The sequence below is a fragment of the Lonchura striata genome, chromosome 7 (genome assembly GCF_050655825.1).
Source record: "Lonchura striata isolate lonStrDom1 chromosome 7, ASM5065582v1, whole genome shotgun sequence".
NCBI classification, from domain to species: Eukaryota; Metazoa; Chordata; class Aves; order Passeriformes; family Estrildidae; genus Lonchura; species Lonchura striata.
Genome location: NC_140709.1, coordinates 31,662,382 through 31,685,969, shown reverse-complemented (window position 1 = coordinate 31,685,969; position 23,588 = coordinate 31,662,382). Strand labels below are relative to the sequence as shown.

The window sequence follows — 23,588 nt, the reverse complement described above, 5'->3', positions numbered from 1 at the left end:
GAGCCTGTAGGCAAATTCCTCTTAGAAAGTACTTTTTCATCCCCTGAAGTCGTGAGCACAAGAAACAGAAAACACAGCTGATTTTTAGGAAGCTTGATTCAGAAGTAACCATCTTGTCTTGGGGAGCCAGCATGCAGCTGGGCTCTCTGAACTCTGCTGTACTGATATCAGTCAGTTCTGTCTGGTGGCTTATTGATTCCAAGAGTTAACAAGTTATCCTGATCTGGTAATTCACTCATGCTGCCTCATTTATTCTTGTATTTGTCCTGAATACTGTAAATCAAAAACTTTGACAAATCATATTATTTCTTCTGAATTTTTGCTTACATTAGACAGCTACCCTTGAGATTATATTCATCAATACTGGTCTTCACATTCTACAAAGTGATAATTTAGTAGTTCAGATTTTTCTTTATTTCTAAGCACTTTTGTGTCACTCATGCCCTCTCTTCAGACTCATTTCTAGAGCCCCTAAATAGTGATCCCCTACAGTAATAAATACTGGAAATGTAAATAAGAGGGATACAACTACATGCTACAAGACTGTACAGATTGAGTTAGATTTAACAAAAATTCACATAATTATGCAGGATTTTGCTGTTTTATGTTAGCAAAAGGAATTAATTTGCAAAAGGGTTTACTTTTCTTTATGCCTGATTGTCTGCAGCATGCTGTACATAACACCAAATCATTTTATCTGTTGGTATTCATTCAGAGAATACAGAAATTATGATTCTTGGTTTCTCCTCATCCTCCAAGCAGATCCAGCCCTTGGAGAGTCCTGGATCACTGTTATTCATACACAGAAAAATGTTTATGGGCTGAATATCAAGATGTAGACACAAAGACAGTTCTCATTTTAAATAACTTTCAGTTTTATACTACAGAGTTATGCCAAATATATGCCAGTACAGGATTTGGTCTAGAAGATCTGTTTCAGATCCAACATATGTGTCAGAATCAAAGTAACACTGGGTCCCTTCCAACTCAGCTTATTCTGTGAAAACAGCAACATCAGATGGAAGAAATAATGTGATAGATTGTCACTCATGACACCTGCTATGACTTTTGGACACTTAATTCTAAATTCTGCATCTATCATCCCAGCCTTTTCCCTTTTATTCCTCTGTCTTAGCCTTTAAATTGAAATTGAGGACAAACACTCCAAATTTCCTGTGACAGGAAGTGTCAAGTTTTGGATGAGACACTGGCAGGTGCAAATAACCCCAGTCCAAGCATGGTAAAGATGCTGAGGGTCCTGCTGAAACCCCAAACCAAATACTAGCTGGAAACCACCAAGAGCCAGCCTGGTGTCAAGACACAGAAGGGCTAATTCACATCCTAGACTCCAGGTCTGTCTGAAACTGAATGCTATACAAGGAAACAATAACTTCCAACTTTTTATCTTGAAAGACTTTACTCTTTAACTAGAAACAGATTAATAATCTGTAATTAATTCCTTCACTGTTTGATTTTCTGCCCAGAAATGAGATCTGCTCCCACACAATAGTCTGTACAGAAGATTTTAAAACCTATGACTTGAATCCTATCTTACTTTGGTTTTTTTTTTTTACACTCAGGTATGATGAATCAAAGGCACAAATAGTATAGTTTGGAGGAGGAACAGTCTTGTAAACAGCTTTCATCCTTACCAATTGCTAAAATACCAAATACAGGTAAATGAGCACCAAAACAGTAATCTGCACTCCTGGAAGTATCCAAGTTGAACATAAAAAGAAATCCATTAGTATAAACGTTCTTCCCTTTTACAGCCACTTCAGGAAGAGTTTGCTTAAGATCTGTTTCAAATCCAATAGGACAGAGGTTCCTGAGCTTTGTGTGTTCTTGCACATAGGTAAAAATGTTTTTCTTCATGTCATCCCTTTTTCTTTTTTAACTTGAAATGCTAGATTGCTATTTGGTATTTAAAGAAATGTGATTTCCACATCCCTCTTTCTTGATGGGATGCCATTTCAATAATTAATATTATTTTAATATAATTACCACCATGTATTGCACCTGAAAACAGAGCAAGGCTGTGACTGATTCTTGCCACTTCTTCCCTGTAGCACCTCTGGTCTCTGAGGCTTATTAGCAGATCTGTCCAGAAACCATCAAAAGGTAAGGTTCAAATTAATTCTTGGAGTAAAACGCACTGGAAAATTGTCAAAGTCAAAAATATTACTCCATTTTTTAAGTGGATGACAAGTTCTTAGTGAAACTTTGTAGTGCCTTTTTTTTTTTTTCTATCCTGAGATAGCTTTATAAGCATGCAGTTGTTTAAAAGCAAAACCTAACTGAACACAAATTATGGTGGCAGCAGCAAATCAGAAAAATAGATCTGAAAGGTAAATAATATCTTGAGTTAATAACTGGTGAGTAAATTAAATGCATACAGCCTCCTCTTTGGAAAGACCAAAGGCACTGAAACTAGGTGTGCTTTCAAGGAACATGAAAATGGCTTATTAACACTTGCAGATTGTTAAGATTCAAGGCATTAAAGCTAACAAACACTCTTGAAGTACTACTTTGGGTAATGTGTAACCAGCTCCAGCCATTATTGTAACACTGGGGTGGGAATCAGACACTTATTTGATTGCTAAATAAATTTAGCAGCACTATGCAGAGTAATTTTGATCAGGAAATACAGATGTGTTGAGAAACAGACAATGTAACAGATTTAAAGCCTGATCTAAACTTATGTAGACATGAGTTCTAGAAGGGATGGAAAAAATAGGTAAGAGACATTTACATTTGTTACCAGACAAAACTGATGCTATAAATGACCTTGTCACATGTGCAGTCAGCTTTGGCCAGAAAACCCAAAACAGGAGCTTCTGAAGTCAACTTTCTAGTCTGAAATGTCTTGGAAGTATTTTTTTGTAACCTATAAGACCTTGCTGTGCTTACCAAGCAGCGTATGCTAATCCTAGAAGATACAAGTCTTCTAATTTTCATCCAGTTGTATGAGGAATTTGTACAATGTTAAAAACCTTAAAAGCTTGAATTTTAATACCAAAACCAGCATTCACAAGGCCCTTGGTGCACATTGTGTTGTGTATTATATGTTAGATCATATGTGATCATATGTTAGATCTTGTTTTCCTCTTTCCAATGGTTAACTGAGGAGGTTTCAATAAAACAAAGTTGAAAAATGGCCATAACTGACATTTTAAATGAGAATTATTTACTGCAGTAGTAGTAATTATGCTGAAACAGAGAAGATGGCCAAATATTTGGACAACTTCTATCAGCTTCTCAGGCAAAGGACAAACCTGGCATCAAAACTTGGGTTAGACACTCTGAAAGCAATAAAGAACATCTTTGCTACCCACCAGCCTCAAATTCAATTTCACTTAGGAACTCATCCAAAACAGGGCTCTAGCTAGAAAATAATATTCCTTGCATTAGTGGCTCTATTTCACAGGTACACTACAAAACCTACCTATCTTTCCAAATCCCGAATGTCTGCTTGCACCATGTAAAATAATTCAGATGACTAAAACCAACTTGGGAACATAATTACAAGAATCTTATTTCTGTTATAGTAGGAACTGAAGAGGGCTTCTAAGTGGTTTGTGAATGAGAAATAACAGATGCAACTGAAGAATTGGTAGGAGGGTGAGAGGATGGGTACTGGCCTTTTGCCACACACTTCTCCTGGCATTCCTCCAGCGTTAGGAAGTTGTTCCCATTGCCGTGGCATCCACCATATTCAAATACTTCACACTTGCGGCTTTTGATGTTGAAGAAATAGCGGATGTGGATGGCTTTGCACGGGCCATCGTCTGCTTTCATGGCACAGAACGAGTGCACGAGCTTCAGTGGTGGCAAACCAGCACCTGGAACACAGAGGAGAAGCAGAAGAGCCGAGTTAGTTTGCTGCATGGTGTAACTCCCAAATGAGACTGCTTGTGTGTTCTGCTGGAGAGGCACCGCACAACATCTGTGTGCAAAGCTCCGAGCACACTGAACAGATGTGAAAAGAAAAACAAGAAAAACATCATCTGTCGGAACACAAATTCCATTCGATCAGTTCAGATGTGTGGCTCCAATTTTCCACCAAAACAGCTCGCAGTATAAACTTCAGCTCCTCATCACAAACCTCTAAACAGTTATGGAGCGTGGCTTAGTCACACGAGCAGGGGTGCGATGCTGAATAACAAAAACACACAAAGACACGAAGACCACCAGGGCAGCAAGGGTTTCTTGGGCTCTCTTCCATGCCCTGATCCCAGAGAACTCGGCTCATAAAGGATCTGCCAGGGAACAGTGTGGGATGGCCAGAGCCCTGCAGAGGGCATCCCTCTCCTGTCAGATGGCACTTCACTGAGCCACAAACCCTACTGGCACCACTGGCAGGCACCAGGCTCCTTTTCCTTGCATTACAGCTGTCAACAGCAAACAGCTAGAAAGTCAAGGCAAAACAAAACTGAATGTTTTCAAATTGTGTCCTTTCTGTCTTTCAGTATATATTAGGTCAGGAAATGTTCTATATAAGTTTTCATAGGCATTGTGAGGAACACTACCAAAGTTTCACCCTGTCAATAAGGAAATTCTGACTAGCAGTCCAGTTCCTGATACTGTTCCCTTATAAATATATGGTTTTCTATACTTTTCTGTTTTGCTTTTCCAAGGCAGTATTTTACCCTAGAGGGTTCTGAAAGCTCTACAGAGCTTGTGTGCTTGCCACAGGAGCCAGAAGAACAGACCTAAAGCTTTTCATTAATTCTGCTACAGCTAATTAGAACACTGATGTCTCAGAATGTATATGCAAACATATCTACCTGTGCTCTTTGCAGTGGTCCAGGAAGGAAACAAACAAAAAAAAAAAAAGCGTTGACATGATAATGTAATCATTACAGATTCCTACTATTACTAGTTTAAGTTTCCAGTATTAATTAAAAGAAGGCTTATGATATGGTGAAAAGGGAACTTGTGTACTTACTACCCACCTGCTCTATGGCTATCTTATTTTAGCATCTAAAATTTACCTTATTATACAATCTTTGAATGAAGTTCTAAGAGCTGAGATAAATCCTCAGAAGTACTGAGGTCCATGGATGTTTACAGGTTTTATTCCATTTGATTACAGGTTATCAAACTTACAGAAAAGAAATAGCATTTCTTTTGCAGGAATAACACTTAAGTCCTTGAAAAATTAACAACCTCTATTATAAGATTACTACCAACAGAACAATTGTAGCACACAATCAGATCCTCCAAAAGTGGACCATTTGGTGTTGAAATACATATAAAAAGGACTCAATAAAATTTAAATTCTATTTAAATATGCAGTCCCCAAAATAGCTTGTGACTTATGCAATATTGGTGAAAATACACTTTCATATTTTGAAGCTGGGTATAATAGATTTGAAAATATTATTGAAGATTTTACAGTAGGAAATATTGATTAAATAAAAATTATTAATTATAAGAAGTGTTAGATTTGATAAAATTGCTGTGAAGCTCAGCTTGCCAAACAAGATTTCAGAGAGTTTTTTCTTTCCGGTTTCATTAGCTGGGTCTTCCTGAATCCAAAGATTTAGTATTTAGATGTCACAATAAATGCCAAGTTGGACTTCAAAGGTTCTAAAGTTCTCCAAAAGGCTTGAGAATCCTTTGGAAGGGACTTAAAAAGGTTCAGCTTAAAAAGTTGAGAGGATACTGCGTTGCAAAATGAAATTTTGGATTTCCCCTGCTCAGTACCAGGAAAAAAATGCCTTCAAAACACCAATGTTTTCAGTAAGTTATCGAGTCACTCCTGAAATGCTAAAATCAAACACTCAGAGCTCCACAGGAACCAATCCAACCCAGATGTGTCAGGGTGAGGGCTGGCAGCTGGTTTAACACGTCATTTTCTTGGCACCTGAGAAATGAGATCCCCTCCGTGACCTCTGCCAGTGACCCAGTTCAGTCTACAAGAGGTTGTGAAAACTTACCAGGTTTCTTAACCACTGAAATTTCAGACGCACAATTATGGCAGCTCATTTTCTTGCTGCATTGCACCACCCCAGTGTGGTGGGCTATCCAAACAAAACCAGTATGCAAGCATTGTTGCAAAACTTCACCATGAGGAGGAACAAATGGCTTAGCAGAGCTCATCCTGGGAACTTTCTGGTCTCCACTCCTAGCCCACTTCCCATCAGACCCACGGAACAAAGTCGTTGTTTTGGTTACCTCCTAAGGCCTTTCCCCTGCAGTCGCAGGGATGCTGCTAACCACTGTCAGATGTTAGATGTCCTGACATCTGCTGAGAACACAATGACTGACTGTGTCACACTTGGCAATCTCTCAGCTCCCTAGGAATGCTAGAAAGCTGCCACAATTTGAGTAAAATCTGTACACTGTCAACCCCCCAGGGGCCAAACCCTCCAACTTCAAACAGTAACCAAGTGACTCTGAAGGAAGAGGTCTCCAAGGGATTCGGCGGAACTGAATCATTCTTCTGTCTGGAAACAGTGAAAGAATTCTTCCCCATTATTTTACACCTGGGAACACTTAACTCACGCAGATGATATAAAATTAGCTTTCCTTCTCAGATTAGAGCAGCAGATGAGAGGGCAAGCAGGAGTAGATCTGCACAGACACACATCTGCCTGCACTCGTTTCATTTGTGGAATATACCTGGACAAAATTCATTCTTAGTGTAAGGATTCATCCTCTGCTCTTGAACACTGGGACAAAGTGTTATTACATTTTAGGTGTGAAAAGCACAGGATATGACATTTAGTGAAGATGTCTGTCAGGAAAGTCAGTGAAAATTCCTCAGAAGAAACAGAGGAAGATAACACTTGAATGAATGCTAATGGAGTTTCTCATCCAAGTGAAGTAAAATTCCAAGCAATCTGAAGCAGTCAGTTCTAGGATTTCACTACTGTCCTTGTAAAACAGCCCTTTTTTTGGTAATATACTGCCTGAATATTCTTTATTATATACTAAATTTTTACTTCCTTCATGCATACACAAAATAATTTAAACCTATATATATATATATATATATACACATATGATAAATCAGTTTCAATTTTCCAATATACCATTCGTGGCTTGCTATTCAAGGCTGCTGCATGAGAGGAGGTTCTATACCCTCAACCTTGATTTTGAGCTCTCCAAGTTCAGTTGTTTCCCTGGCTGCTTGAAGTCTTGGTGGGGCAGCAGCTGCCCTGTGCTCACTGCAATCACTTCAGTAGCCCAAACCTCTGCCTACTCTTTTTAATGGAAAATTTTGTCTCCTCTTGTCTCCATACAAAATAAACTCATTTCTTCCCATCTTTTTATTGGCCTTGCTTTCTAATCCTCTCATAACTCCTATTTGGATGATTCCTATTAGTCTGGATTTCTGGTAAAATACACTGTGGAGAATTGAATATAATCCCCTATCTGATGCATTACTAGTGGCAAATAGAGTGGAATAATTATTCTTGGTTTTTTTCCTTAATCCAACAAAAAATCACTTGCCTTTGTTTTTAAAACAACATTGAATTTATTTTGTAATGCTCTACAGCTTCCATTGACTTTCCAGCAAATAGAACCTTGTTATACAGATGCTTCAACATTAAATTTCCGTCTTGTATTTATGATTGCATTAATTCTCCTTCTTAAGCATAGCACATTGCATTTGTCATTTTAAAAAATGTTAATTTAACTCCTCATGTTAGATCAGGTGCTGTTGGATATTTCTGACTCATCCAATTTAGACATCTGGTCCAAATACATTAAGAATTCCTGAATAATTGTAGGACTCTATTAGCCTAGACCAAGACCATTTTGTTTTAAATACCATAAATAATGATTACGGCTGGTTACTATCACACAGAAATTATAACTTTCCATTCTAAAACTGAAAAAAAAACCCAGCAAAATCTTCTTTCCCTTTTTTCCTGCCCCTCGCCAGCTTTTTAATATAATGATTTCCTTAGATCAGCTGCATGAGCCCTAAACACCCATTACTGTGTTCTAAGAGCCACTGCACTCCCCAGTCTGTGTTAAGAGCAAAGTAATGCCCATGAAATGGCTGACAATGAGAATGAGCTTATTGCAGGTATTTTTTGTCACTATTTTTCTTCCTCCAGTCCTTCAGCCTTCCTGCTTTTTGCAGCTGTCCTACAAGGTGGGGCCAAGGCTGTCCCTATACAGCACAGCCATTCTCACCTTTGTTGTCACCCTCGTGGCAATTTTGGCCACTCAAGGGGACAGTGTGGACACCACTCCTCATTTCAGTGCAGTCATTTCTGCCCTGGAAGAAGCAGTTTTTCTCTAATAAGCTGCAGCCAGCCCTGGGCACACAGGGCTGTGGGTGATCCAGGCAAGGCTCTGTTATCACTTCACCAGAAAGCAGGGTAGTATTACAAAAGCAGAAGTGGTGAATAATGTCTCTAATCCTCTTACATTAGTACAAGTGAAAACAATGCCTTTGGATGGAGGCATAACAAAAGACTCTTATTTGGCTTTCAGACTCTTGTGGATAATCTGCAGGATAAAAAGACCTCCTTTTAATTAGAAAATGAACTGATTTCTATACTGCACAATGAGAAAATTATTTCTATGCAGCACAATAAATATGAAAGGTGTGTTATGGAGGAGTTGCTTTTCAGAACAGAGAGATATGAATTGGGAGAATAAAGATCACGTATATTTCTGACTTTTTATGCAAAAATACTTTGTTTTAGTTTGCTTAGGCTATGTGTTCTTAACTTTATAAGAATTTCCATGGTTATCCTTAATTATGAAGACATGCTGTCATCTTTGCAGCCTTCCTTGGCAATGTCTCCCTTTGATAAGTGGTATCAATACTAAGCACCTTGTCACTAATGAATAGCTGTTTCTTTTCTCTCCATCTTTGTCAGTTTGACAGCTTCCCACCCACACACTGTTCAGTGCTCTTCCTACCCTGTGTTTCCTACATTTTTTTATAGGCGGGCACATTTTTTCTTGGCAAGCTTTCACATATGAATAAAAAGCACATTCAATTTGTGAGTAATTTTCTTCAGGCTTTGGAACATCAGCTAAAGTGCTGCCTACCACATACAGGATTAATGAACAATATACATAACCTGGTTATTTTTATACCTTTCATTTTTGTTATTGTACTTATCTATTGATGGAAAAATGACAGGTTTTGCTGGAAGAGAACAAATGAAAAATATTTTTATTACATTGGGCTTGACCCTGCAATCTTGATTATTACTGTAATTAAAATAGACAAAATCCCACCTCTGAAATTCACAAAGCACTTGTACTCATCGTGATCCAGAAGCATGACATTAAAAATAATGGATGCACACAATTTTATCCTTTAATATCTGAAATTTATGGAATGTTGGGGTAAAATTTCATTGCTTTATAATCATCTAACTTCAAAAATAAATATTATCAATGATATTGCAGCCCACAAAATTTCAACATTTAAAGTCTGAGTCCAGAAGTTAAATCTTGAGAAACCACAAACAAAATTTTAGTTAACAACAATCTAAATATTTAGTTAAAACAGTACAGCAAAAGCTTTTTTATTGTAAACACTGCAACTGAGTCCTCAATAGTCACAAAACCAGGATCCTAGTTTAATACCTAAGCCCCACATCTGATGGGTTTTTATTTCAGAATTAAAGCCAGAAGTTCAGAATTGTTTCCCATACTAAATCAGTTAGTGGTCACATAATCCTAAGTAAGCAGTTGCAAAATAACCAGTGAAAAAATAATCCCCAGTAAAATGACCATTTAATTTACTTGAGACTATTTACTTATTTTCTTTTATAAACAAAGCAAATAGAGGAAAAAAAATTAAGCCATCGGATTTCTTGTTATGGTGACAAAGTTTGCAAGCTGATTTGGCCTTCATGACCTGCAAGCTTGCCTAAGAATTTATACAGCATTAAGGGTTGTGGGGCAAAGATAAATGTGACTTTGCCCTCAAACAAAAAGGGAATTTTTGTACTTCAAGAGTTTAAAAGAAACAAGTTTATTCTGAATGAACCGGTCTTTACTACACAGTCATTCTAGTCATACACTTGACCTGCAACACCACATATTTAAAATTGTAGTGACTAATTATGACATGGTGCTATCTTAGTGTAGCCATGACTGTGCACAGCTACTAGTTCTGCCTCAAAAAACACTGCTGCAAAAATCTGATAGAGAGCAATAATCTGGATGGAAATAGGAGAAAAGATAACAAAAATATTCTCCCTTAGCTGCACTTTCATTTGCACTTCCAAATCAGACTTGTCAAACAAAAGCATCCACTTCCAACTCCTCTGCAGCTTAGGGAAGTGATCACAGTTTCAAGTCATGTCCTCAAAGGCAAAATGAATATTTTATTGTGGTCCAACAGTGTATTTTTCCCTCATCTTCCTCAGAATTGTTTGGGAAGAAATTGAAATACCCTTTCACAATGATAGCCAGTTTAGAATTCTGATAGATCTTAATTTCAGTGAAGTAAACAATGATCTTACCATGGTGAAAAGTCAAGAACATCCCCATTTGTAACAGTCACATGGCTTTTCTAATAAAATTTTTCAACTGGTGAGTTTTTAGTCATAGAATTGTAGAATATCCTAAGTCGGAAGGGATCAACAAGGATCAAGTCCAAGTCTTTTATTTATTCAGTGATATCATTTGGGCAATACAAAGACCTTCGTTAAGGCCCAGGAAAACTACCAGGACAGTAATTGTATAATCCTTAAATCCAACTTTGCAAATTAACTGTGACTCATGAGATCTGTAACATCAATCTACAATGGTATTAGTAATATTTTTGCTTTTTCTGTGTAAGGAAATAAAGCTTGAGTTAACCAGCTCTATGTTTCCTTGCCTGAACAATGAACCTTTCCATGCTCCTAAAGCAGAGCTTTAAAGCAATCACCTTGATACCTAACCCAGTGTTTGATTAGGATTAGATATTCCAAATAGCTTGGGAAATAGAAGCCCCAGCAGAATGCAATTTTGCTAAAGATTGATAATTCTAAGCATCTCTCTCTTAGTTAGAGGACATTTTTAGCTTAGTCTCAATTTCCAAAGTTTCCCACAAAAGTTCAAGTACAGAATTACATCTGCAGTGCATTTTAACACAGTGGGCTTGGGTGTTTGAGTGTTTGGTTGAGTTTTAGGTGCTGTCTAGGATCTCTTACCCACAGCATGCTCTTCTTTGCTGCCATCCAGCTCAGCAGTTGTGCACCCAGCAATACAGAAGAGCATCAAGATAAAGGGTGAAGGTAAGAAACGTCCCTCTTTTCTTCCCTTCATCTTCCCTGTATAACAAAAATGAGAGTTGACAAACTCAGTCAGGTTCCTGGAGCATTTTGCAGAAGCCCTGTGGGCAGGCACACCAACTGGGAGCTTTGGGGTAATGTGAGCTCTTTTAGTACCATCTTGCAAGCACAATGAAACACAAGACAAGGATTGCAGTTGTGCTCAGCAGATTGCAAGTCTCCTGTCCCATCTCCAATGCACAACTTTTGAAATATACTGTAAATGGAAAAAAATGAGCAAAAGCTAGAGTGTTTTTCAAAGAAACAGAAGTAGCATCTTTCATTGTAATTCTAAGTGGAACTCCAGCTTTACAATCCTTTATATACAAAGTTTTGTAGTACGTGACCTTGAAAGAATTTTGAATTTTTAGCCAAAAAAAAAAAAAAAAAGTTAAAAAATAGTTACAACAAATCTTTTAATTCACACCTTATAAAAAGTCCAGTCATGCTTTAAAACAGAAAGTAACTCTGCACATGCTAACCTGAAGTTGTCCAAGACTGTCTTTGTGATTTGAGAGACATCTGATTCATTATGTTATTTTGACATCAACTAAAATTAAAATAAATCCAAACTAATAAAATTGGTATTGAGGGAAATATTAATTAAAAAATTCAAAGAACTGCACAGACAATTACCAATGCAATATAAACAAAGTTGATGATAGTTTGAATTTTTCCAGGCTCACTTAAAGCAGAAATACCATCAATTATTCAGATTGATACTTAGACACAAAGTAATAACTTTCAAACTGCCTGGCTCCAGTGAGGTCACTGGAATAAAAAGTTACAAAATGCAGTTATTGTTTTTAAAATTAAATGGGAAAGAGCAAATTTCTAGCACACTGTTTTCCTTAGAAGTTATCATTGGCACAATTGTAGCTCTTCATAAAGGAACTTTCTAATTATCCACAACCTCAGTAACCCATGAATTAATTCCGTGTTTGTCTCTGAGCCCTCAGTTTCCATGTTTGAGTTTTTCCAAACATGCCATCAAAACTCTCACTAGTTCAACAAAACTCTATTAGAATTTAGTTTTTCATCACTTAAATTGAGGCTTTGGGTCCTTCTTCCAGGAATCCACAGAGTATAGATCTAGATTGCAAAATTTAGTAATCAGTTTTTAGTCAGTTTTCCCATATTCTCCAAAGCTTTTCCCCAAGCAGAACACAGGCAACCAAGCAGAAATGGAAATCCTTAGTAAGTTCCTAATTTTTTTTTGTAATTTGGAAATAGAATTCTGTGTATCATGAGCTACCATACAGCACTGTCACTGTGTGTTTATGAGGACAAATTACTGCATCGGTACAGAGACCAAAACCCTTACCAGGATATAGTATTTCTATTCCTCCACTCAACTTCTACATTTCCCTTAAGAGGAAGGGTGCCAAGTGTGCCAAAATCTGGGCATCTCCATGCTTGGGCCAGCTCTCAACGGGAGCAGGGCAGGCTGTGCAGCAGCATATCTGCCTTGCTGCAAAGTCTCCTGAGCAAACACAACCTCCTTTATCCTCCTGCTGACCTGCCCAGGAGCTCACACAGGCCCAGAACATTGGGTCAGCCTTGGGTGGAGGTGGGATGAGTGGGGTGAAGGTTTTGGTAATAAAATGCTCAAATTCTTCTGTAGTTTAATTATATCTTCTTATTCCTAAAGGAAGAATGAAATCCCAGATCAAAGCATACTTGGCACTAGATTTTCAATTAAAACCCAAACCCTCTAGAAAAAGTCCAGGTTTTCTGATTGGATGTTCAGCTGCCCAGTAACAGAGCTTTAAAGTTATAAGCCTCTTATGATATTGGTATAATTATTTTTTTAAACACCGATTTTTTTGTTGTATTTGTATGGAGTGCAAAATTCAAAATACTTCATCTATGATATCTGTCTCAGCAAAATGTCAAATGCACATGTTAGTGAAAAACTATCATGAGAAAAATATGAAATATTTCAATTTTAAATAGACCATGTTTAACTGTCTGCTTATTTCAGCCACATTCTGAAAACTTCTGAGAGTAAATAAAGCCTTTTCCTCCAGAAGGATGCTAGCTTAGGACAGCCAGGCATCAGTCCAGCATTAATATTCTACATCATCGTGCCATTAATGTATATTTCACACAGACAATTCCTTAGGAACTGGCATTCTACTGCTCCCAAACTCCCCACCTTTTAATGAGACATTTTATAACAGACAGCAATTATTTTACTTGACAAAGGAGATCAAAGGTCTGTGGGTAATAATTGGCACCGATTTATTTTCTGATTTAATTAATCACTTTTCATTTAGAGCCATTAGCTTCCCTCAGGCTGAAATACAGGTAGCCAAGGCAGACCACAAGCAATCAAGGAAACTCTCAGTTACAGATCCTTACTCCCTGGCCTTATAATCAAGGCTTTTTCCTCCTGACACCCAAAACAAAAGTAGAAGGAAGATCTCAACATCTTTTTTGACAAAACTAGAAAAGTATAAAACTCAGTGTCTTGTCCATGAAGCTTGCAGCCTTTAGAGACAGGACTTTTATTATTTTTTAACCTAGCAGTCTCTTCAACACCAATTTCTCAAATTCCTTAAATGTTTAGTCACAAACTTTTTTTTTCCCTCCAGTGTGGCATTTATCTCTATCACGCTAACTGGAAAAAAGAAAACAAAACTAGTGTTTCCCACAGTAGCCAAAAAAAGACATCCTTAGAAAAAGGCTTAAAGTGACATTGCAATGCCTGTAAAAGTGACTCATTCACACTGACAGTCCAGGAAACAAACACACGCACGCAAAAATGCAGATGATATAATTAAGTAGAGGAATTAATAGCAAAAGTTAGGATCTGCATAGCCAGAGGTCCATTTTAGCATAGCCTAAAACTAAAGATTAAAAGGTTCAACTAGACAGGATTATAACACTTCTGATATAAAAGCAGACCTTTTCCAGTTCACTATGGTTCAGAGGCATTGTCTTTGCCCTGTGATATCTTGCACTGCCTACTAGGACCTGTGTGACAAAGGTTTCATCAGTCTTATCTGCAGCATTGTCTCCCAGCTGGCAGAGTCAGTGATTCCTTAAAAATTATTTTATTACATGTGCTGGCTTGGAGCTGTTTTCTCATTCCCACAGCTATAAATATGAAAAATGGAGTGAGCAGGAATTCCATCACCTCTGTTCTGATGGTGATACCTAAGTCAGTGTTGAGCTGTCAATTAAACTGATTTCCACCAGACCCTTGTGCTGTTCACAGCATCTTTTTAAGTTCAGGCAGTGCACTGTGTATCATGAGCATGCAAACATTACTGACTGAAAGGAAAAGCTGTGGAAATCCCACCCCCCCATTCCAAATTATCTCCATTTTTCTGTGCCCTGCTGTAGCAGCTCTCATAGCCTGTGTCAGTCCTGGGACCAGGGACTCCATCCGCTTCCTCCAAGAACTTAAATTCCTTCTTGTCATGAAAGAATTTTGGTTGGTTACCTACCTTTCACCATTTAGCATAAATACTTTGCTGCTGCACTACTCCAGTCTTTGAAGTTACCTAGTGAGAACTGGAAAGTGAAGTGAAAACTGAGAACTATGGAGAAAACTTGGAAAAACTAATGTTGTTATTGGCTTTTATGCTGAGAAGTTGTATAACTTGATGTCACTGTTTCAGATTTAAATTCCCACCTTGCTTCTGCTTTGTCACTGTTTCAGATTTAAACTCCCACCTTATTCTGCTTTTATGAAGGTTGTAAATGTTGCTTTCCAAGCACACCTGATAAAAGAATTGAAAAGAAAAACCATGTCATATTTTGAAATGGAAATATAAAAAAATTATTAATGAACCCAGCACAAGAAGTCTCTTCTTTCTTATATGCCTGTAGACCTCTTGCCTTTAATTTTCCTTGTTAACTTCTTTCACTCTTTCTTTAAAAGTCTCTTCCATTTTCCCAGCTTAGGTCCAGGACCTGTTTTTTCCCTTCTGCTGGTCTGTTCACATCTGGCACTAGGTACTTCTGCAATCATGCCTCCACTCAACTCCTGTGACACAGCTCCTCCTCCTCCTCCACTGAGCTCTCCTTCTTGCCTGGCTCAGTCAGATGTCCTATCCATGGTATCCATGACCCAAGAGCTAAGAACTGGATATAATCAGGTAGGCAGAGCTGTAGTGACAGTAAGCCTTGACTACAGAATCTTGCAAACAATTTTCCTGACTCCCTGACCAAGTAGTGCAGAGCACCTGATGCAACAGTCAAAGCAAATTATAACTTCTGAAATTAAGACTGATTTATTAAAATAACTGCCCTTTTCACAGGACCACTTGGTTTGTCTAGAACAAATCGCATAACTAGTTCATTTCCATTTTGATATAGCTTTCAACAGGGAAAAAAAATCTTTTGCTCCTATCAAAATATTTTTACATGTGGACTAAAGCAAATAACTTGCTTACATACTTTCATAAAATTTAATAAACAAAAAAACCCACTACACTCAGGCCTGAACTGCTCAAACTACCCGTTGGTAGCAAAAATATTGGCCATCTGATCTTATTTTCAAACAGAGAATGTTTTCAATATCCTAATAAAAACCACTCCAGAGCACAAGATCCGCTAGCAAAACAAACAAGCAGCAATATTACTCACATCTAAGCACTATAAAGTGTCTAACCTGGCTTTTTCCTAGCAGTTTGGACTGCAAAAGTCCAACCCATGTATTATGGATATCCAGAAGTGAATTTAGACATCAATTAACTTAGCACAACCTGCTTTTCTAGTGGGGAGAGTAATTTCAGCACTATATTATATATATATGTAATCCATGGTGTGTAATTTCCCATTTGCACTTGTGATGTGGAAGCATGACTACTTAATCAGGTGCTGAAAATACCACAGGCAGGCACAGGAGAAAACTACTGACACACTGATGCTTGTGACTGGTTTTGGTCATACCCATTCACCTTTTGTCACCTCACCTTCACATCAATCACATTTTCACACAGGTTCCAAATACAAATTTCCCTGCTCTGTCAAGCAAGTTTAGGTCACTTGGTCTATCTTCCCAGCTGGGGACACCACAGACAATTTTTCTACAGTGGATGTGACTGTCACACAGGTTAGAAATGCTGACACTGCCTTCAGTGGGAATTGCCCAGGATTCAGACTGCCTCAGATTATCACCCTACAGCCACTTTAAACCAACATGAAATAACAATGCCATAGAAAAAGGATTGCATTCCCTTCATCTCCTGCAGTGCCCTCTCCTCTGGACATAGAGCAAATGCCAACATGCTTTCTTGAAGTTCATAAAAACAATACCAATTGAGTATTTCCTCCACATAAAATATATATTTCTAACTTACCTACTGCAACTGCTCTTTTCAATGTAGTTACATTAAAATTAATTCTCTTGGAATGCTTTATTTTCTAAAGGAAGGTTAAATTTTCTGAAAGGAAGTTGAACTTTATTGTGGTCCAGCTTATACCCTGGTGATCAAAAGCCTAGTTTTATTTTCTCACTAAACTGTAAATCTAATTACCTGATTCAGAGCTTCACTCAATTACTCATCAGAGAAGGTGGCAGCAATGCTAAAGTTGGGGAAAAAAACAGCTGTATTAACAGCACAGGAAGTAATTAAAAAACCAAACACAGAGTTGTGAGAGAAAATTAAAAGGAATAAAATCTATTTTGCTGTGAAGTAACTATGAGGGGAAGGGAATTATACAATTCTCCATATGGTTTTCCTTAATTTTGTCCCCAAGGGTACTCTGCCCCCATTGTAAAGTTAAAATGGTTTCATAAGACAAACATACAGAAGTGAGTAATTTGCCCCTGTTTTTCAAGACAGTTTTTTCTGGTTTCACTGTGAAGAGCAACTTCAGATAGGTAAGAGCCCATCAGCCCCTCCTGACTCTCTAGAGAGAAAATATGACTGTTCAGAATGCAGCCTAAACACACAACAGCAGGAACCACTGGAATTTGACAAATTTTAAACTCTTTGCTCCAAAACTGAGATATAACAGTCATGTAAACCTCAATGCTGCTTTTACTGATATTATTTTCTTTTAATTTTAAAATTTATTTTCTTCTTCCTATACAAATGCTTTGAGTCTTTCTGGCAGACATTCTCAGAATGAACTGAATGCACACTAATAAAATTATGACAGTAAAAAGGCACTTAAAGCAGATGCCACCTTATCTTACAATGCAAGCTAAAATTACTTCCAGAGTCACATTTTCTAAAGTATTAAAGCAACTTTCCAGTATGTGAAAAACTGTGTAACAGTTTTTTTTTTTTTTTCAGAGGAGATTTCATTATTTTTTCTGAAACAATCCTAATCCCACTGATCTATCAGTGGGAAAAGTCTGTGCTCTGTGCCCTAAAATTGATCCAAGATGCACAGAATCAAAATAGCATAAAGGATATCCGTGCCTCTATACTGGTGAACACCTGGATACCAGTGTCTGCTTCTGTTTATTCATTTGGAAGACTTATTTGAGAAACAAACAGTCTTTGCAGGTAGAACTGGAGCTGATTAATTCTCCTCTAACTGTGAATCTGGACATGTTCTGAGAGTCTGCTAGGTTGCTCCTTCTTTTACACCCTTGCTTTGTTTCCAAGATCACTTTTCCTTCAGTTTCATAAAATTCTTTCTTTCTTCCCAGAAAACTGCCTCTTTTTATAATGCTGTCCCTCTAGACACCAAAGAGTCAAATTTTTACCACTGGGCTTTCAAAATTACTCTCCAATGAGACTAGAGATAGATATTTAATGGCAGTGAGTTTATCTATCTGTCCTGAGTCAGAAACATAAAACTCTAATTCAACATTTCGAATATTACTAGATGGATAACTATGAAGTTTTCATGAGCAATATTAGTAAATGTAGGCACTGCACTAAAGAGCTAAACACACCTTAAATGTCACATGGCTACACCAGGGAGCTGAAATGCTTTAAAACTCAAAATTACAAACTATGCCATGCATAATGTGAGGACAAACATTCAGATTACTGAAAGGAAATTTAAAGGGCACTCAGTGACTCTCTGGCATAAAAGTCATAAAATATTCAAATAAATGGATTCATCAAGCAATTGGTCACATGGCTGCTTTTTAATGAATCATTTCACATGAGGCATTATTTGACAGGAGAAAAGGTCAGAGCAGGACGTGCTTTAATCACCTTTACCTCCTCAGCATTGTTCTGTGTTACACAAAGTAAACTTGATTATAATTCTCAAATTCAGTTTAAACAATAATTCAGAGGAATCTGCTGTGGATACAGATATTTGCTGCCTTCACAGACAGTAATAAGTGTCTCCTAGTGAAATTAAATAACGGGCAGAAGGCAACAAAGGGCAAAGGCTGACAGCTTTGCCCAAGTAGGTGTCCAGCAATTCCTCCAGCCTGCCCTTGCTGTTCCTATCTGCACTGACAGCTGCACTTCCTGTCTCTGTGTCTGCCCATAAGACACTCAGGAAGGAAGGTTTATATCTTTACATGTTTCCCATGACACTTTCATGGCTAATTCCTGGAGCACTGAGTCAGACTGACCATTCACACACTCCTCCCCCAGTCCAAATTGCTATTTTTCTCCCTACCTCTAATTTCCTATTGTTATGGGCTTTTCCCTCATTTAAATTGCATTTTTCAAAACATTAGCCAATCCTAGCAATATTTAAAATACAGGCTAGTATCATTTCTTTGTTTTACACAGTTGCTAAAAATGAAGTTTACATCAATTATTCTAAGTAAAATATTACAAAAGTCACCCCAAATATTCTGGGTTTTTGGGGTGCAGCATGCATTTGCTACACTGATACGACTGGATGCCTCATTCACTAGTTTCTTATAAATTTCAAATATACTGTGAGTGAAATTGGCTTATGCCTTAATTTGTTTCTCCTAAAATCTTCCTGTACTTCTCAAAATATTAATTGATTCAGATGCTAATTGCATCAGACTGATTTGAAACAGCCTGCTTGATTCAAGCAGAGCACTCTGCTTGAATCAAGCCTCTTTGATCCACTGCAGTGGAGAAATTGCTTCAAAAAGCGCAAGAGCTTTTCTTCCAACTCAAGCTATTGATCAGAATTAGCTTATTCAGCTTTAGCATGGCTTCCTTTCCAAGAACTGACTCAGAGCTTAAAATACCTGGGACTGAGATTATGGCAACCAAATGTTAGTTGTATTAATCTTCCAAGAAGAGTCGTTGTCCTGCTGTTTCAAATCTGCAGAGGAAAAGAAGTCTCTCCCTTTTTGCGGCACTCTTTGCTGGACTTTGAGTCTAAACATCTGACTCCTGCATCTAAAGAAAAGCCACCAGTTGATACCGCTTTCGGCAGCTAAAGGAAAGAATTACTTAGTTAAAACGCAAAGTCTGTAGCAAAGTACTCACCAAACTCCTAGCAACAGCTCTTGAAGAAAGAGGGAATTCCTGAATCGGAGCTGACCGCGATCCTGCCCGACCGATGCACGCTGGAGGGGTGTGGTGTAAAGCTCCCGAGGCAGGGCTGCAACCTGATCTGGGGCTGGAGGAGCTGCTCTGGCTGGGCAGCGCTCCGAGAGGCCGGCAGCGCCGGGAATGCGATGCTTCCTGCTGAATTCCCATCTGCCCGGGGCTCGGAGCGGCTGCTCCGGGCAGCACGGGCTCAGAGCAGCGCACCGCCACAGAGCGAGGGACTGCGAGATCACTCAGGGAGAACCCGGCAGGCTCTGATGCAGCCCGTGAGATGCCCCATTGCAAGTTTAAGGGATGCGGAGCGATGGACTGCAGCGTTTTGTTCTTTGTAAAGGAAGCCACGCTGCTCCCCGGCTGTCCGGAGCTGTTCACAAAGGCTATTCTGCCTGCAGCTACAACATCCCATCTACTCAAACTTCACACCAGAGTGTGCTGAAACTCGAGCTCAGCCTCATTAAGAGTACCACGGCTGACGGCAGGGATGAGCACCCTCAGAGACCTTGTAACTCGTGCATGTAGAGACAAATATTCAGAATCTGTCTTGGACACATAGGATGGGAATTGTCCAGATAAGGGATTAAGCAATAAGAGAGACAAATAACAGCTGAAGCACAATAACTTACACAGTCAGCAGCTGTAACTCACTGCAATTATTTCTAGGCAAAGACAAACGGGTAGTTAAATCACTTCCATCGAAGGTTATGTTCAGCTGTTCATCACCATCCTGAAACAGACTGGCAGTTTGTCCTGGCCAGTTAATGGATTAACTATCTCTGACACAAACAGAAGGGCTCCTGGCAGCTCCTTGGATCTCCTGGCTGTTGTTCCTGACAGTAAAAATGTCTGTAAGACCTTTCAGAACAAAGTCAGTAGTCAGCTGAGTCTGCTTACTATTAACTGGGTCAATAATCAGGTGGATTAACTGTCCTGAAATGGACTAGAAGCACTCCCAAAGTAAAGGGACAGTTCAAATGCTGGGGGCCAGGTTCTGCTGTGCAGTTACTAATTACCAGCTCAGATAAAGCAAGAGGCAAGCCAGCTGCAGAGGTCAGTGAAAAGGAAATGGGCAGTCTGTCATTTGTGTCACACCACAGCAAATGAAAAACTTTGTGTTAAGAATTAGTGTATCAGTGCTCTCCATAAATCTATTTGAGGGTCACAAGAAAGACAGTCCAACGTAGATGCACTAAAATTACACCATGACTTAAAGAAATGTTTGTACATTTACAATAGAAACAAAACTCAATAGATTTCAAAAAATATATGTACTTCTCCACTTTGATATTGTACCTAGATTGATCAGCAAGGATCTGTGTGGATAGTTTCAAACCTGCTCCACTCTACAAGCATTTTACAAAGAAAGTTTCTTTGGTTTTAGTTGTACTGGATGCTAATGGTCTGAATTTACATGTCCATGAAAATTTACTTCAAATCGAGGGACTGGGCCTGGCCATAATTTCAAGTGGATTTTTTTGTTGCTCTTTTAATGAGGTTTTTTTTTTAATGAACTCCCACAGAAAATAATTTTTATAGTTTGTTTCCATGTGTTCACCTCAGACTTTTTCTCACAAGACCTTACTCAGGCAACCCAAAAGAATTCTGAAAGATATAGTCCACACAGACATGAGAAAATAAAAGGAAAAACTATAGTTTAAAACACATTTGACATCTTATTGTCAAATAAGGGGAGAAAAAAGTACTTTAAAGAACACATAAGAGAATGAAACCCTTATTTTGACTAAAAGTTAGATTAAGAAATCTTTGATACATAATAAAATGGGATGATAGTAAAAATGTCACCATGTGCTTGGAGAACACATATTTGAAAGAAAAATTCCAAAAAAGCTATTTAATGTTCAGATAAGCAGTTTTGCTTTCTATTCTGTTGATGCCTCTCCAGCTCCTACATGCAACCCTCCTAATTTAATTGCCAGGAATTAATTTAGCTATCCTCTTAAGTTTGTATTATAACTACAACATAAAAGGCTTCAATTGAAACTGGAATCAGACTTTGAAGACGAAAACAAAACTGATTTGGACCTTCAGTGTGATCAGAGAGTTCCATTCAGCTCTGACCTGGCCTAGACAATCACACTAATCTCTGGCCTGCCCTGAAGCCTGCTGATAACTCTTGTCTGTCCACAGTGGAAAACATCCCTACCTGAGGAGGTACCAATTAACAGACACATACAATAGCTAGAGTAAACTAAAACTGAGGTGCCATAAAAAAAGATTGTTTGTATGTACTTGCAGTACTCAGTACTTGGCTCTGAAGAGCTCAAAGCTGAGATGATTAGAATTTAGTCTTCTGAAAGTGCATAGAATTATTCCAAACAAACTGGGAGATCAGGGAATTAATTATCTGTGTAAGAGGTCAGCATCATTACAAGCCTGATGAACAAACAGACACTGCTTAAAAAGGCACACTGCCAGCTACCCTCTGACCACAGAAAAAATCCCTTTACTCCATGATGTCAGCTGGGAGCTCTCACAATGAAGCTGCTTCTGGTGACAGCCTCACTTTTTCCAAGAGCCAAAACAGGAGACAATGTGCAACCCCAGGAAACCCCTAGCCTGGAGCTGTGTCTTGACTGCTGGCCTACACAAGGTAGGCAACGATAACAATACTAATGGGAAAAGTCTTGGGATCTGCAAAATGCTTACAACACAGATTAAAAACACCTGACTCTTCCTTGAGATCCAGCAGTGGCTTCAGGCCAGGATCTCTACCATGTAGTCCCTGTACTACACGGTCTGCACTTGTACCACAGTGTGGCAAGCTGGTTTTACACTGACAACACTGTTAGTGCCAGCAGGACATCAGGAAATAGAAGGTAAGAGCCAATAAGTAGCCTAAGAGCTGCAGAGGACTGGGGCAGCGTCACTGTCCCCTGCAGTGTCTGTCACCAGTTTGGGCTGGTGCTCATGCTGACTGAAGGGGAGGGAAGGAAAGACAGTGTACTACAAATTCAAATTTTCCTAACCTGTACATTTTTATTTGTACATAGTGCATGGGTGTTTAGGAGACTATTTTATACTTCACCATAGCTCTAAGTATATGCTCTCATATATATGTGTGTATAGATATAGCATACTTATACACATATATGTAATTTCTATATATGCATAAGTTAAAATGATGATCAAATATCCAATCTTGCAAATGTTTTACTGTACCAGGATTGTGATAAAGCAATGCAAAATTTTAAGTTTTGTTCGTGCATATATAATTAAATTTTAAGTGCTATTGTTTGTGAAGGAAGATTCACTATGTCACACAGCTGGGAAAACACAAAGGCTTACATAAGCTGTTCCTCGGTGAGGGTGTGACATCGCTCGAGTTTTAACAACAGAATCTGTGATGTCTTGTTGCCCTCTAGCGATGCCACTTGATTTTCCCACTGCTTAGATCTTTACAAATTTCCTCAGAGCTGAGAGCTGTCTCCTTCCAACAAACCGAATCCTACTTAATACTTCTGCTGGTGCTTGAATGAGGCAGGACAGCACGGGTATTTCTGAATCCTCAGAAGGAGTAAGGGCATTTCTGAATCCTCAGAAGGAGTAAGGAACCCGAGGTCAATCTGGCAGGAGAGCCACCACCAGCACAGCTGGCTCAGCCCAGTGAGCCTAGAGGCACAGCTAAGGCAGTCACTGTCACTACAGCCACACAAAACCCGTGCTAGGTTCTAAAAGAGGAACAGAAAGAAAGAAAGAGGAACATAGCTTAATTTCCTTTTAGTATTAGAGTTTTACAAATGGCTCTATTACTGGTTTATACTCGTTCCATAATAGTGGTCTCTGTAGTATTCAATATTTTAATGCCAACTAAAAGCATGTGAATGGAAGTGAAAGTGAAAGATCTTCCTTGGTGACAGCAAGAGCAGAATGCAGCAGCTGCCACTTGAAGAGCTGTCTCTGATACACT

At 38.6% G+C, this 23,588-nt stretch overlaps 1 protein-coding gene across 15 annotated transcripts in view; it reads right to left on the bottom strand.

Moving 5' to 3' along the window:
- The window catches only part of TFPI (tissue factor pathway inhibitor), a 58,700-nt gene that overhangs the window by 13,207 nt on the left and 21,905 nt on the right, over positions 1 to 23,588 (bottom strand). For 3 of the 15 annotated variants that reach the window (XM_021540943.4, XM_085585328.1, XM_085585336.1), the window contains exons 2-3: positions 11,130 to 11,249; positions 3,642 to 3,842 (exon numbers count right to left, since the gene is read on the bottom strand). In XM_021540943.4, the coding sequence (XP_021396618.2) occupies positions 3,642 to 3,842; positions 11,130 to 11,244 (316 nt within the window). In that variant the 5' untranslated portion in view covers positions 11,245 to 11,249. Of the gene's footprint in view, positions 1 to 3,641; positions 3,843 to 11,129; positions 11,250 to 14,892; positions 14,981 to 16,741; positions 16,791 to 19,356; positions 19,511 to 19,600; positions 19,669 to 23,588 lie in introns of those variants that run through there. The other 12 variants (XM_085585326.1, XM_085585327.1, XM_077785155.2 and 9 more) reach the window with 10 other exon arrangements.